Source organism: Rousettus aegyptiacus, unplaced genomic scaffold (assembly GCF_014176215.1).
Source record: "Rousettus aegyptiacus isolate mRouAeg1 unplaced genomic scaffold, mRouAeg1.p scaffold_m13_p_12, whole genome shotgun sequence".
Taxonomy (NCBI): domain Eukaryota; kingdom Metazoa; phylum Chordata; class Mammalia; order Chiroptera; family Pteropodidae; genus Rousettus; species Rousettus aegyptiacus.
The window spans coordinates 21,767,938-21,784,711 of record NW_023416287.1 but is presented as its reverse complement, the minus strand read 5'-3'; the positions used below and the strand labels follow the sequence as shown (position 1 = coordinate 21,784,711).

Sequence of the window (16,774 nt, the reverse complement as noted above, 5' to 3'; positions counted from 1 at the left end):
AGATGGGCCTGTTTTTTCATAGCAAAGGGCAGAGGGGTGGCATGGGGTGGGAGCTTGAGGGTTCCCCCTCTGGGGGGCTCTAAGAAATTTCTTCCAAAAGAGAAGCAAGCCAGCAAGAGCCATGGACCTCAGATGGCCTGAAGCCCCAGGGCTGGTCCTATACACATCCTGGTACGCTTCAAGGACTTCGGCTAGAGGGGCACAGATGCACATGAGTAAAAAGAGGCCTTCTCCCCACATCCAGGGGTGGAGGAACCAGGATTAGTTAAACTAGGAAGAGGTGAGGATTAGAGAAGAAGTAACTATTTTAACTTTTCCCATTTGCTTTCATGAGTCTTCTTCCCCAAAGTGACATTTAACACTCATACATTTTCAGTCACGAGCTCTATCTTTGTGGGAATATGCATACATACATACATACATACATACATATATATATATAAAAAAATAAAACTATAGTATACTATAATGCATGTCTCTGGCTATTTAAGCCTTGGAATGGCTGGCTATTTTCAGTGAGGCCACAGCCAAGGCGCCACTGCTGATCCAGCAGCAGCAGCTCCCATGGTGGGTGAGAAGCCCCTTCCACAGAAGCAGCTGTCAGCCTCAGGGTTGGGACTGCCCCCACGGGCTGTAGTTAGGACACGCATTACAAGAATCTGCTGCTAAGGAAAAAGTCTTAAAGTTGCCCATCACACACTTTTCAAAATGTAAGTTAACAAATCGATCTCATTCGGGCCCTGGGATGGGGTTACAGGCAGGATGCTGGGACATGGGTCCTGCACACACGTGTCACCCATCAAGTGTGTCATGGTGGGAAACTCTGAGAACTGTTCCTTCAGCAGGATCCAGATGACCACTTCACATAAATGACACACTCTCCACTGGAGGGCGTGAAGCCTTCTCAGGGGGGTGCTCTGGCCATAGGAACTATGCACCAGAGTCTCCTGGCCTTCTCTTGCCCACGACTCTCAAGCTGGACCAAAGTCCTAATGATGGCAGTTACCAGTTATGGGCCACCTACAGCTATTGACCCAGTGAGGCCTTCAAGTTGTCAGCTTCATTTTACAGATATGGAATAGAGACTTGGAGACAGGAAACGACAGAATCCCAAGCCCACACTCTAGCTGTATTTCAAAGCTGGGGCAACAGGTAGGCGTGATCATTATAGCTCTAACTTCCCGGTCTTCGAGGACTCACAGCTCCCCTTTACCTGCCTCCTCACCCCATCCTGCTTTTTGAGTCTGGGCCCACCTTAGTGAGAGTACGACTTAGCATGTGCTGCATTTGTAACACATTTTGCTTTCCAAACTAAGTCCCCTGCCACCCCCCTCGAAGTGTCCCCCTGAGACAAGGAGGATGGCAGACACCGGAAGTGCCTTCCAGTATCCATTCTTGCCTTTTACCCAACAGAACTCCAGTTTTGTCTGTGATGACGTTGCACCAGGGAGAACACTAACACTCTGTACTACCTGGTTTTATAGCCAGAGTTGGTCACATCACCCAGTTCCAGCCAGCAAGGTGTAGACAGAATTTCCTGGGGAAATTGTCTTCTGTCAGAAAACATGAGCCCCTGGGGTCTGGGAACCGGGAGGTTTTGGGCTTCTTACCGTTTTCCTTCCTGGATTTCACCCTGATGCCTGGAGGTATAGGAGTCATCTTGTAATGACAAGGACAAAAGCTTTCACCAAGAACGATGGGGCAGGAAGACAGAAGACAGGGTCCCTGACACTTTAAGAGCTGCCTGTCTCTGCCCCTTGTTCTGAAAGCATCATTGCTAGTTTGTCGATGCCACTGTCTATGGTTATATGCAGCTGGATATTATCACACCTGTCTTACAGACAGGGACTGAGGCTCAGAGAGAAGAAGACACCTGCTCAAGGTTACACAGCCAGTGAGTGTTGGGAATGGTTAGAACATGCACCTTCCCCTCTTCCCAGGACACCCAGGCTCCCAGACAGCTGAGCCAGGCCAGGCCGGGGGCGGGTAGGGGCCAGTTACCTGGGCGTGGGGCTGCTGTCACTGCCCTTGCAGGAGCCTGAGTTGCTGCTGCTGCTGAGAGAAGAGGTGCCGTAGGCGTCCCGCATGCTCACGGGTGGAGAGGTGCGCCTGGAGGCAGGAAGAAGAGGCAGGTGCTCGTTCTGGCTTGTGGGCAGCTGCGGACACTGGGCGAACACCGCCAGGCCGCTGCGGCCCAAAGGGCCCCCACTTCGGGGTCACCGCCGGGAGAGAAGCAGAAAGGAGAGGGGGATGCACAGACAGGGGTGACAGAACAGACAGTGCAAATCAAGATGGAAAGCTAGGAGGACAACGGTTCTCCTGGCTTCCCAGGACAAGGCTGGAGCTTGGGCAGGGCTGCAGGCCAGGGGTGGGGCCCCGTCTGCCCCTACCAGGTGCCTCAACTTTCAGGGTCCCCCGAGCCCAGAGGAGGAGGTCTCTGCGTGGGCTGCGACAGAGGTGGAGCAGAACGGAGCAGGCAGGAGTAAGGACAGGAGGAGAGGCGCACAGGGGTAGAAACCAAGGGAGGCCGAGTGAGCCTGAGTGCAAGACTGCATGACATCCCTCCAGCAATCGTCAAGATCACACAACAGCATTGATGATGGCAGCGAACCCCGGGTTAAGTCTTCAGAGAACTGCATATCCACCATGTCATTTGAGCCCTTAAATAGTTCCAGGAGGAGGCGAGTGTTAGCGAGCCCATTTTAAAGGTGGGAAAACTAGGGAAACGACTTGCTCAAAGACATACTGCCAGTTGGTGGCAGAGTGGGAACAGAGACCCTCCCTCTTCCTCACCTCTGAGGCTTAGGCTCTGGGCAAGGGGGAGACTCACCTTCGGGATCCAGCAGAGGCCCGTCTACTGCCCGGCAGGGACATGGCCATGAGGCTGCGGGTCCGGGTGAGAGGTGGGATGGGTGGTGTCCCCGGGGCTGAGGAGAGAGGGCGCGTTGGGGGGGCCGCGGGGACGGCTGGGCCAGGCCACGTCATCCTCTCGCTGGGGCCGCTGCCCAGCATGGCTTCTCCTCTCCCCCTTCAGCAGGACACCCAGGGCTGAGCGTGGTCCTGGCAGGCCAGGCTCTGACCACGGCTGCCTCCGCCAACGAATTTAGCAGGCTCCTGATACCCGACTTAAATAACTGGCAGAGCCTCAGGGAAGCCAGAAATCATCAGTCCAACCCCGTGTTCTCCAGATGAGCGAACGTGCCCCACAGAGAGCAAAGGCCTCGCCCAAGGTCACACAGGCATCGGGGCAGGGCCTCGTGACTGCCGGCGCAGCACCGAGTCCTTCACACTACAAGCCGGGTCCCCCGATCCCTGACACTCGGACCCCCACCCTTGTGTTGGTCAATCTTCCCTCCTCGGTGGGCGCTTCAGGCTGGAGGACTCCTGGAGCAGGACCAGAAACCCCAAATTATGCTGAGCTAGTCTTGACGTCACTTCCCAGAGTACCTGTTGGCACGTGGCTCAGGGCTTCCCGTCTACAGGGGAGACAAGACAGACCAACATACTGGCACACGTGTGGAAAGACATGTGGATACACGATCACGGAAAGGTACTGTGTCCCTGACATTCCAAGACATGCGACACAGGTCTCAGCGAACACGTTCATGCGACCTGTGCATGATGCAGGACATGCGGCCGGCCCTCCCACACACGTGCTGCACACGGGCATGCCCGCACTCATCCATGCAAAAGCGCATGCTGATTTTGGCATGCACCAGGACCTCAGGGCACAGGCTCATAGCAGATGAGGACTGGAGTGGGCACCTCCTTTAGGGGGGTGTCTTGGTGGGCTGGGCCCAGTAGAAAGTGACCACGCCTGCAGAGACCCATCCCTGGCCCTCTTAACAAGTGGGTAGCGCTCCCTTCCCATCCTAGGAAGGGGTACGGGCTCTAAGGGCGGCCCTACGGGGGTTTAAAGAGGGGAGAGGTCCCATGCTGGTCTGGGCGTTGGCTGCTGTGGGGAGCAGGACTTCGCTGGGCAATAGCCCAGAGCTCCTGGAGTCCAGGGTAGAGGGGCCTAGGCTCTTCGCAGCCAACATGCTAGTCCTGTGTCAGCTCCAGAGACCCCAGTTCCCTTCTTCCATGCTCAGAGCAGCGACTAGGGACAGTAGCCTGGGTTACAGGAGATTCGGCTGAGGACATGGTACCGTGGACCTTCCTCCATGCTGGGAAACAAGCGTTCATCGAGCCCCACTAGATGTCAGACCCCAGGCCAAGCACGTTACATACATTACGCCAGCGACTCCTCCCAACAACCCTATGAGGAAGTGCTGTGATTAGTCCCTTTACAGATGAGGAATTCGAGAGGGGAGTGACGGGCTCAAGTCACATCCCCAGTGTGCAGCAGGGCCAGCATCAGATGCTGAGGGGCTGGATCTCAGCCCCAGAGTCCCAGGCGCAGGGCACCGCCCCTTCCACGTCAGGGCCTCTGGGGAGCCCGGCCATCCTGGCCAACAGCGGGGCTGCCTCCTGAGTGGACAAAGGCACTACTCGGGTGGCCTCCTTCCTGGCTGTGACACACAGATGCAGCTTGTTCCCCTGGAGGGCCTGGACACAGCTAGTATTGTCTGCCCCAAGGTGTCGGGTGCCGGCGCGGGAGCCTCCGACACCTCGCCTGTCACCCGAGCAGCTCGCTCCTGCTTGGCAACGCGTCCTGCCCATCATGCCTTGGCGGGGCCTCCTGGAACTACAGGGCTGGCACCTGGAAGAGGAACTACGGAACAGGGGCTGGGGCGAAAGCAGCACCCCACCCCTGTGTCAGGAAGGCCACCAATGGCCTCCTGCCCCCTGAACACAGGAGGCCTTGAACTAGGAGCAGCCAGAGTGGGGCAGGGGCTGAGAGTCCTTCCTCATGTGTGGGCAAGAGCTTTAAAGACCACCTGTCATTGACTGAACCCTTTTGTGTCCAGGCGACCATCCTGAGTGTTTTTGTGTGCCCTGGGCCATTTCTTCAAATACCAGTCCTTCGAGGCAGGCGGGAGTTGTTACCACACTTGGGCCAGGCTCCCACGGGGTCCAGCAGACTCTGTCTCCCGGCCCCGCCGGCCTGGTTTTACCGGTGTCCTTCCATCATCACCCCTTCCCTTCTAGCTTTTAGGAAGATGCAAAAATAAGGCTGTGCCTTCAGGAGGACTTCTTAGCAGAGACTCCAATCTGAGGACGGGACTTACTCCTCCAAGTCGGCTTGGGTGCGTGTTGCTAAGGAGCTAGGAAAGGCCAGGGGGAATTCTGGGCTTAGGTCTGGGAGGCAGGCAAGAAGCTGAGCTCGCCTTGGAGCTGTGTGTGGGCTCGGTACAATGAGGGCATTGTCCCAGCTGTCCCTGCCGTCCCTGCCCCTACCTTGCTTGGCAACCCCAAGCCTCCTCCTCTTGGGCTCCTTCTTCCTTCCTCTCTGGCCCCGGGGGTGGGAATGCGAGGTGTTTGAACCCAGTTGGAGCCAACAGTCTCCTGGGAGGCCGGAGCCAGCCATTCATCCAGGACGGAGGTGGAAGTGGTATTTCCCCTGCTGAGACAGGACCTTACAGGCAGGGGTCCCTCGTGGGAAGGCAGAAGACACACAGGCCCAAAGGCAGCCACCTCCCCAGGATCCTGCTCAGAAGCCTCAGTGTGCGGCGTGTGCTCTCTCAGTTCCTTCCTCCCCTCCAGGCCCCAGAGAAGAGGCAGGTTGCCATGGTGTTTGTCACCATGCCTCCTGTTTGGTCTGGAGTCCCGCAGGCCTGTCCCCGAGTGGCAGGAGACTGCCACTTGGAATAGAGGATGGAAAGGAACCCCTTAGCTTTGGGGACTGGGCTCATAGTCTCTCATCACCTCAACCCCAAAGTCAACCCAGCCCCTTCTCACTCCAGCCTCCCTCCATTTCCCCATCCTGCCACACTATGGCAACCCTGCTGTATCTACCCTTTTGATCAGTTCTTCGCTTGCCCAGAATTTCCTGAGGATCTACAATGGGGGTTCAAGGGATATAGCAGGATCCGGGGAACAGGAGAAGGAAGGTGCAGACACAGAGTCAAACAGATCTGGACTCAAATCGCAGCTCTGCCGCCCTCCAGCTACATGCCTTGGACAAGTCTTGCCATTTCTCTGAGTCTGAGCTTCCTCATCTGTAAGTGAGGCTATGACAGAATGCACCTCATGTGGTTACTGTGAGAATGACATGGGATAATATATGCATGAGCTCAGTTCAGTGCCCATCACACAATAAGCACTCAACAATGGGGGATGACAATATTTTGGAAGTACATAATTACAACGTAGTTTGAACTTCAAAACAGAAATGCATTCGAGGTATAATGGTGGCCTCAGGAAGGACAGAAAAAGCTTCTCCAAAGGGAACTTTACACCTGGTCTTGAAGGATGCATAGGAGTTCACCAGGAAGAGAAAGTGTGTGGGAAGGAAGACGCTTGAGTAAAGGCGGTGAGTAATTCAGCAGCACAGCTGCTCAGGGAACGAGGGGGCCTGGTGAGGGCAGAGTCACAGTGTTGGTGAGGCTGCACGAGGCAGGATCAGGCCAAACAGAGCTACATAAACCAGGATCTTGTTCCACAGGCAACGGAAGCCATGGAACGCCTGTAAAAGGCAGGAACGTAATCAGATTTGCGTTTTAGAAAGCCCCTGGGTGTAGGGAGCCTTTGTGGAGTGTGGCTGGGAAGGGACAAGAACAGAGGCAGGGAGATGAGTTAGAAGATTATCGAATACTCCCAGGTGAGAAATTAGAAGGGCTTGGGTCAGAAGCAACGGAGAAGAGGGCCTGGAATTTGCTTAAACCTCATCAGAGGCCCCTGATTAAGTAAAAATCAGGGGGAAATCTCTTGGTCCTGGCATTCAAGGCACTCTCATCTATACCCTTGCCAATCTGCTCTCAGCTGCCACCTGACTCCCCCCCACCCCACCCCACACCACCACCACCACCACCACCACACACACCAGGAAAGCCCTGTTAGTTGCTCTCACATCTCTGCACAGGCTGTTTGCCCAGCCTATAGCAACTTCCCTGCCCTGTCCTCATGCATAAATCATGTCCTGGAACTTACTGTCTTACTGTCTCGAACACTTAGCATGCCATGCCTTGGGTTGAAACACCACCCTCTGGAGAATTTCATAAAAATAAACACAATCAACACACAACTGTAAGTAACACAATGGTTTAAAGAGGCATGTTTGATAGACCAAAGGGTTGGATTAGATGCTCTCTAAGATGCTTCTGGATCCAACATTCTCTGATTCTACAATTCTAGGGCTCTTAATGAAACGATAGATTTTTGATCGATCCTTTCTTCCCCTTCGATTACTAGGACTCCTGGGTTTCAGTTTCCACATCTGTAAAACTGGAAAGCTGCATTCCTCAAAGAGACACTATGGCATTTTACTGAATCAGCGAGTCACAGGAGACAAACCGGGTCCTTGGGTTAATCTAATATTCTGGCTAAGTGAAAGTCCCTGTATATACCATAAATTATCTTTTTTTTTTCCAAAGAATTAGCCATCAATAAAAGAAGAAAGCTATCCTAAAATCCATCCAAAGGAACAGAACAATCTGTGTCTGATGACTCAAGCCTCTTGATAGCTGTGGGAAGCAGAGCATTGCAACCAACAGCACAGAACTTGGGAGGAGTGGGGATTCTTTCTGCCAAGGTGACACTAGAAGGCAGAACATTCTGCCTGTCAAACCTCAGAGCGCCTGGTTCTCCTAGAACGCTAATGTGGAGAGAAGCGGGAGATGGCAGACGGGCCTGGGAGTGTTCCAGCAGCCGCACTCTGGATCTCAGGGGATTAGTGCTATGAGGGTTATTCACGGCCGAGGAGTTCAGTCAGCCTTGCACTGGCTTCATAACCTCATCAGCCACCATGTTCCTCTGTACTATCAGGAAAACCCAAGACCTTTCTTCCCGGATTGGGAAGGGAGACAGTGGTGGCATGTGTCTACCTTGCTTCCTGTGTCCTGCCCACGCTGCCCTCAGGGCTGGAACCATAGATGGGAACCACTAGACTACTTCTCACTGTGGCGTCCCCAGTACAGTGGCAGGGCAGACCCACACTTGGGCCAAATGCTGCCTGGCTTCCCAAGGCAACCAAGATGGGACTGTGGGCTGAGGCGGCTGCCACACAGGAAGTCTCTGGTGGTCAGAATGACACTCCAGGGCCTGGAGGGCATCAAGCCCAGAGGTCTTCAAACCACCAAGGGAACTCGCCTGCGGGACTGTTGAGGGGTGGGCCTCCTCCATGCACCTGAAGAGGCTCCTCCTGCATCTGTTCTACATATGGACGGTCTGAAGTAAGACTACTTTTTAAAAAGGGCGTTTCAGGTTAAAAATCTGTATTTCCAAAAATAAGATACTACTTCACATCTACTATGATGGCTGTAATAATTTTTTTAAAAAATGGGCAAAAACAAGCATAGGTGAGAGTGTGGAGAAACTGGAACCTTCCTGCATCGCTGGTGAGGATGGAAAATGGTGTAGCTGCTGTGGAAACCAGTCTGGCAGTTCCTCAAAAAGTTTAACACGGAATTACCATATGACCTTGTAATTCCACTCGTGGGCATATACCCCCAGGAACAGAAAGTAGGTGTTCAGACAAAAACTTGTATAGGACTGTTCATAGCAGCACTAGTCATGATAGCCAAAAGGAGAAATGACCCAAATGTCCAACAAATGAATGGATAAACGAATGCGGTATATACATAAAATGGAATATCATTTAGCTGTAAAAAAATAATGAAATACGGACACATGCTGCCACATGGATGAACCTTGATAATATTTTGCTAAATGAAAGAAGCCAGAGATAAAAGGCTACATGTTATATGATTCCATTTATGTGAAACATCCAAGAAAGAGAAACCCATAGAGATAGAAAGCAGATTGATGGTTGCCAAGGGCAAGAGGAAGGAGGAATAGGAAATGGCTGTTAATGGGTAGGAGGTTTCTTTTCGAGTTGACAAAATGTTTTGGAATTAGATAGTGCTGATGGATACATGACTTTGTGGTTATACTAAAAACCCTTGAATTGTGCATTTTAAAACAGTGAATTTTATAGTATGTGAATTATATCTCAATAAGGAACAAATTTAAAAACTATATGTTTTAAATGAACAGTTGTAAAAGGACAGGTATGGTCCAGGAAGGAGAAGGGAACGGCAACAGAACCAGCCCCCTCCCTCTGCCTGGCTTCAGGAAGCCGGGCCCCAGGACTGTCCCCTGGTGCTCCTGATTCTGGGTCAGGAGCTGCCTCTTTTGTAGGTTTTGCAAGTCCACACCTCATGTGATCCCCACAAGTTCTCTGTGTAGGAAGGGCCGGTGGAGACTATTCCATCTTGCACATGGGAAACCTGAAGCTGCAGAGGCTGCAACATCATTCAAGGCTGCACCTTGGACTTCTGGGTCATGAGCACCTGCATTTCTACTGCATCATGAAGGTCTCATGATACGGAGCTCCGGGACACATATCATTATGCTGCATAAAAGAGGAAAAATCTACTTTCCCTGGAACCTCTCAGACCATGGTGAGATTAGGGGGTTACATCCTTACATTTTGGGCAAGCAGGGCAAGGAAGATTATTAAAAGGAATTTTTCATGTCTTCCCTCTAAGCAGTGTACATCTCTCCCTGTTCCTCCACGAGTCAGCCATGTGGGCAAAGGAGAAGCCCTCACCCTGAGGACCACTGTTTTCAACCCTTTCACTAAGCTGCTGCATCCTGCTCATTAGCCCAGGTGCTGTGCAAGCCCACCACTGAGAGACCCTCAGCTCCCCCGAGCCACATCATATGGCTCGGTGACCTTAGGCCCTTGACCTCTTTGAGTCTCAGCTGCCTTGTGCATTCCGTGGGAATGCACCCTCCTGACCCTGCCTGTCTTCAGGATCCAGCCAAGGCAATAAATGGGGGAATGGGGGAAGTTCTTGGACAACTGGAGGACTGAATGTTTCTTGCTAATAATACCACCATCTGTTGAAGGGATTCTCTCTTTTCCATTTCTCAGAGATAGTCTTTGCTTTACCCCAACAGGGCCCTAGGGTGGTTCTCCAGGGCAATGTGTCGCAGGCCTCCCATATGGGGAGGGGCAGCGAGGAGGCTCCTGATTTCCATCCCTGCACCATCCAGCTGCAGACAGCCATGGGGAGGCGTGGGAAACAGAGGTGCTGTGGGGTTAGCCCCAGAACAGTGGCTGCCTGGCAAGTGGCTCCTGGCAGATGGAGGCCCTTTAGCAACCTTGGCCACAGCATATGCTTCCCTGGGCTTCCTGGCTGATATAGCTGTCAGGCCTCAACCCAGCTCCTCTCCCTGCCTCCTCCTCCCAAGTTTCCAGCTCCAAAGCATCACAGGAAGGGGAAGAAGATGGGGCCTCCATCTCTACGGATTCTCCCTTTTTTCCAGATCTCTGTCTTGGTTCTTAGGATCCTTGAGTCAGTGCCTTGACTGCATTTATCCCAAGTACGAATAGGGGCTAACACACTCTCAGAATTCTACGATGAAAAGGATCTTAGGTAACTTTGTCACAGCCAATCACTTTATGAGAAACTGAAACCCAGAAAGAGCATGTGATTTGATGAGACTGTCCAGAAATGGAGGGGAGAGCCTGGGCTGGGAGCGTGACTCCTGACTCTAGTGAGGAGACTTCTGCACCACAGCCTCCATCCTCGCTTGCATTTAAATCCAGACGAAAGTTCAGTCAGATCAAAATAAAGGGTAGCTTTTTGAGTAAAGAAGTCAAGCAAGGAAAGCCTAGTGATAAGCCAGAAGTTCCACCAACTTTAAGGCAACTCACAAGTGACATTTAGTAAAATATACATCAAAACCAAGGCCCTAGAAGAAGGGAATACCACAGCCTGACCACAAACACAATCATGGCAGCAACGACAAGATTCAGGTTTGACTTTGAGCTTCCTGCTCACTGATGCAAAAAAAGAAATCATGCCCAGTCTTTTTGTTCTCATGGTTAAGGGAGAGCAGGAAGCAGATTGATTCTTTAGGAGAAATAAAGACCTCCCTAAAATAAATGCTAAAGGAAACATTTTTGCTTGAGATTTCCTGTAAAGGAAGAGGACTGTCCGTTGGGAATTTGCAAGGAGGATCCTAATACAGAGGAAAGATGGTGCCCTCAGAGCTCACCCAAGTCACCCTATGCGTGCTATGCTTCACTGGCATGAGAGGACTCGTGGAACACAAGGACCAAAGGGCAAAGGCGATGTGGCGATGTCATCCGAACTGCTTGGGATCACTGTGCCTTTCCATGGAGATAGCTCGAGTCAACCTGAAATCAGGGAGCTTCCATCTTCCTAGGAATCCAAAACAGGGAACCACATAAACTCACTCTTAATCATAGTCTCTCATTCTCTCTCTCATTCATATCCATATTTATTCTCTCTGTGTCTCTCAAGACCCTGCTAGATACTGAAGATTGTCATTTCATGGCAATCTAGTTCAACTGCCACATTTTCTAAGCAGAAAACAGAGGACTTGCCAAAGGCCACAGCGTGAGCTATGGGAGCAGGGACACAGGGCTGAAAGCCAGCTGATTCCAGTCTCATTAGCCACTCTGAGCACATTGCTCCTGTTGGAAGCCAACTCTCATCTACCTCTCTGAGGCTCCTGGGGGCTCTAAGAGGAGATACTAAGCCAGCTCACCCAACTGTTCCTGTTTTAGCCCAGGAGCCATGCCGATCCCATGTCAGCATCCTTCATCTCTCCTCCCAGATCCTCTCTCTCTCCAGCTGCCAGCTTTCCTGCCATCCTCAACAGCTGATTCCTGTCCAGATGATTTCCAATGGCATTTTCCACATCGAGCTGAATTCTTTCACCTTCACCAAGATCCAGAGCCTTCGACAGGGCCCAGAACAGCTCATGCTGGCTGGCAAGGGGTGGGTAATTATAAATCCCTCTCTCAATAAGTCTATCCTCTCTGAAGAAGCTGCTCCATACCTTAATTAAACTAACGTGAACATTTAAAAATACTTTACAAAGGACATTTTGCAAATATCTATGTCCTATTTAAAAAATCATCGTCTCACAATGAGATTTTCCCCTTTGTCGGCCAGCCTAAAGAGAGAAACCATGACTTTGGGTTTGGATTTGAATTCCAAACTCCACCACCCGCCAACTCCGTGACAGTGGGAACGCCGCCTCACTTCGCCAAGCCTCAGTCTCATCTGTAAGATGGGGCTCAGTACAGTGGGGCACGAGCACGTTCGTGATCGGCAACAATGTGCTGCCAAACGCCTAGTGTGGACCTGGTGCAGGGAAAGCACTCCATATGCATAGTCATTATTTATTCACCTACGTATACTCTTATTCTTAATAGTCTTCATATGTATTACATCTTTATCCCTCTCCTGAATCCTAATCTGAAATATTAGAATAGTTTGTATCTCAGGGGTCCTTGACTACAGAATCATTCATACCTACTTAGGTCTACCGGCAAAAAACAAAACACACATACACATGCACGAATCGATCAATGTCTATTAAGCAACAGAATATATATATATAAGCTCCAGAAAGGTAAGGATATTTGCCTACTTTGTTCTTTATTTCATTCTCAGCACCCGGACCAGTGCCTAGGATATCACAGGCCTTCAATAAATATTTGCTGAATGAATATGTAGGTCTACATTCATTGATGTCATGATCCAAGTATAAGCTTAGCAAATCAAAAAAGGGGCAAAAAAATCTCTGTGGTACTTTATATTATTATAGTCTGGTTTTTTTGTTTGTTTGTTTTTTGTTTTTGTTTTTTTTTTAAACACACATTATCCTATTTAGGTATGCCTGTTTCTCCTACTAGATTGAATCTTCAGTATCTAGCAGGGTCTTGAGTGCCAAACTCTTAATAACTGCATCTTAAGGGAAATCATGAAAGCAGCACAGTTTTAAAGCTGCCATCTAATCAGCATCTTGCCAGGCACTGTCTGGGGTACTCCTCATCTCATTTTTCAATTAACCCTTACATTGCCCACATAGATTAAAGGGTGTTCTCTCCATTCTACCGCCAAAGAAGCTCGGGCTCCAGAGGCCAGCGAACTTGGATGAAGATTTGTGGCAAGGAGGTGGTAACGCTGAGAGGGGAACTCACACCTGATGCCGAATGACGTCCCCACACTCAGAAAATCCAATCAGTTGTGTTAATAACCCCAAATCTTCACAACAGCCCTCAGAGAAAGACGAAGGATACATAGTTACTGTTGATCCTCATTTGCAGATTCTGTATTTGCAAATTCACCTACTCGCTAAAACTTATTTGTAACCCCAATCAGTAATTGCAATTCTTGCGCAGTCCTTCTTGGAAATGAGACAGCTGAGCAGAAAAAAATTTGAGTTGCCTAATGCCCACATTTCTCAGCCAATGTGGAGCAAGGCAGTCTTCTGGTTTCATTTCTTATCTGGTAAACAAGCGTCCTTTTTGTGGTCTATTAAGTGCCATGTTTATAACATTTCTGTGCTTTTTCTTGGTTTTGCTGTTTAAAATGGCCCACAAGTGTAGTGCAAAGTGCTGTTTAGTGTTCCTATGCACAGGTGCCTTACGGAGAAAATACGTGAGTCAGATGAGCTTCATTCAGGTATGAATTCTAGTGCTATTGGCATGAGTTCAGTGTGAATGGATCAACGATATATATTAAAGACGGTGTCTTTAAACAGAAACATACACAAAACAAGGTTATGTATTGATCAGTTGATGAAACTGTTGTGACCACAGGCTCACAGGAACCTAGCCCTGTATTTTCCCTCAGGAGTGATGGTTCAGTAATTCAGGGTTTGCAGCAGCTTTATAGAATATAACTATTAGAAATAACGAGAATCAACTGTACTGAGCGCAGCTATCCAGGCACAGATTTGCACACACAAAGTCTAGTTGTGTTTATGCACAAGTGTGCACATGTAATCGCATTCCCCTGTGTGTTCTCTGCACTATGTACTAAACACTGCCATTAGCGCCAGCATCAGCAGTCTGCTCTGGGGGCATAGATGGACTTATGCAAGAACTCAGCGGGTAGATGTTTAGAGTCAGATGCTTCTGGATTCAAATCTCAGCACAGCAGGGAGTAATGTGCTTCAGGCCAGTCGCACTAAGGGCCAATTTCCTTATACGTATGTGAGGTTAATCAGTATGTGAGGTTAATCATTGTCATGACCGTAAAGACAAGTTGTACCAGTCAAGCTGCTAATCATAGCGCCTAGCGTACAACAAGCCATAAGCCACAAGCCACAGCTGGGATATGGCTTCTGGCAGGCAGAGGAGAGAACCTTTGAAAGCCTCTGTATTTGCCTAGGGTGTGTACAAGAGCCAAACTTAGGGCCTCCTCCTCTTCCTTAGCAGACTAACCTTCCTGCTCTGGCAGGCCTGAGCCTCATTCTGCCCAGTGCAATCTCCAACAGCGTTTGTAGATCAGGAGTCCAGGAACCACAGGTCAAAGCCAGAAGGTACTTAGAGGCAGGCAACTCTAGAGGTCCCAAATTGGCAGCTCAAAGGCCCTACCATGCCTGTAGATCACTTTCCTTTGGCCTGCATGTGTATGTGTGTGTGTGTATTCATTTCAGTTAACATTCATAAATTAAGAGATTTCATATTCTAATAAACCCAGATTTCTAACTTATCCTAAACAACCCAAAAGATCCTGCAGCTCTGTGTCTGCATTCCTGTGTGACAATGATGGGGTGAGAAGTGGCTCCTTTTCACCAGAGTCTTCACCTGCACTCTTGCTTTTACACCTGGGCTGTTTTGTCAGCTGCCTAATATTGGAGTTTGGAATCTCTAGTCTAGTGAATTCCATTTTATAGGGAGAGAGCCTGAGGCTAGGGATGAGTGGCAAATCAGCGGTCAAGCTGGGACTCAAGCTATAGGCTTCTAGCTCTAAATCCAGGGTGCTGGGATGTACAAGGAGCCTGGTAACAGAGAATGGGGGACTTGGGCTCTAGGGGACATTCTCTTCAGGAAAAGGCTGCCAGGCTGAAGAGGTATAGCAGAGAGCACCCAGCTCTGGCTTCGGTCGGCAAAAAGCTCTCTTCTTCCCATCCGCTGGCAAACACTGACCTCCCCCACCCTGTAAGATAAACTCCTGCATGGGCTCTGTTGACACACTGCTCTCAGGTGTCCCTCCCACAGGCCTTTTCCCCTGAGCAGGCATAGATCTGCATAATCATAAGGGGCACTGGGGTGGCGTGCAGAGCAGGGGCTTTGTACCAGGGCAGGAAACAGCTGGAAACCTAGTTCTAAGCAGACTGACCATGAACTTCATCTGAAAGACAGTGTTTCAATTGTGAAGATTTAATTAGATAATGTACGTGGAAAGCCTGGTACGCACTACCCAATGAACATTAGCTTCTCTACCATATTTTATAAACCAAGGCCCAGAGAGAAGTGAATAATTCATCCCAAGCAAGTCATGAATTAAAACAGGCTCCCTTAGCTCTGACTGGGTATTTTTTTAAGCGTTAAATATATTTATGGAAGTAGTTATTATAACCTGAAGTAGCACACACCATTTAAAGAAAAAAAAAACTCCAGTTTTGTAACTCAAAGATACACCACTGCTTAAATTTATTGCTTCCCCTTCTAGTTTTCTTCTAAGCATAGACAAAACTTTTTTGGGGGAAGGGTTGTTAGTTTTATATAATTATTGGCATATATGCAACTTTATATCTTTTAAAAAATTTAACTTGGTTTAAGAATTGCCCATAATATAGCATATTCTTTATGAAAAGTATTTTATGGGCTGCATAATATTGCATTTCATGAATCCATTCATCACAGTTAAGTTAACATCGGCCCTCCAATGAACATTTAGACTTTCTCCCTATCACAAAGAATGCTATAACAGATATTTTGATGCATAGTTATTATTTTTTTTATTTAGAACTATTTCCTTAGGATGGGTCCCCGGTAGATCTATAGGGTCAAAAAGTATGAAGATGCTACCAAACTGCTTTCCTAAAGAGCTGAGTTGCCAGTTGACTGGTACATAACATATGTGCATAAGCTGTGTTTCCACTCGATGAAAACATGGACACTTAGCCTTGCCTCCTAAAAGGCAAGAGTTCAAGCTCAAGCACAGGAATTATCCAAGGTGATCTTTTCGTGTCCCTTTGGACTTGTGGCAAATGGGGAAACTGAGGCCTCTTGGAGAGACCTGGCTCTAAAGCGGCCTAGCTCCAAGCTTGAAACCAAGTCCCCCAAAGCTTTTTCCCCTCTCTTAATTACAGCACTTCTTATCCGTGTGGCAGCTCTGGCAGGGCCATTTCAGTCAATATTTACCAAGTATCTATCACACTGGGTCCTCCGGGTAACTGAAGCATAGGTCAGGGAGGGGTTGGGCAGAGGAAGGAGTGAATCTCTACAGAACTCAGGAGGAGGTTCCCTTGAGCAGGGTTCTGAAGGATGGACTGCAGAGCTGTCAACAGAAGAACGCTCCAGATTCACGGCAGGGAAAGGAGGAGGACGACAGGGGGCTGGGTGCTGCCAGACCAGACAACATGGGGGGTAGAGCGAAAGTAGGGAGGAAGGCTGGGTGCTGGGGGAGTGCCATTTGAGCCTACAGGAAAAAGTTCTGGGCAGAGGAATGACGAGGCCAGGTTCACATTATAGAAGATAACCCTGTATCAGCTCTGCTGAGAATGGACTGAGAAGAGATGAGAAGCACCCGGAGAGCTAAGATGGGAGCAGAGGAAATGAGAGAAGCAAAGATAGATTCGAGAAAAATTTAGGACATAGACTCTTCCAGGTCCCAAAGAGTTGGGCTGTGGGGAACATGGGAAAGGGAAGAATCGTGATGGTGCCCAGGCC

At 49.6% G+C, this 16,774-nt stretch overlaps 1 protein-coding gene across 5 annotated transcripts in view; it reads right to left on the bottom strand.

The window, feature by feature from the left end:
* Positions 1 to 16,774, bottom strand: part of SNPH (syntaphilin) — a 37,880-nt gene that overhangs the window by 8,901 nt on the left and 12,205 nt on the right. For 2 of the 5 annotated variants that reach the window (XM_016148906.2, XM_016148907.2), the window contains exons 2-3: positions 2,831 to 3,476; positions 2,002 to 2,208 (exon numbers count right to left, since the gene is read on the bottom strand). In XM_016148906.2, coding sequence (XP_016004392.2) covers positions 2,002 to 2,208; positions 2,831 to 3,012 — 389 coding nt within the window. In that variant the 5' untranslated portion in view covers positions 3,013 to 3,476. Of the gene's footprint in view, positions 1 to 2,001; positions 2,209 to 2,830; positions 5,321 to 16,774 lie in introns of those variants that run through there. The other 3 variants (XM_016148909.2, XM_016148910.2, XM_036229560.1) reach the window with 3 other exon arrangements.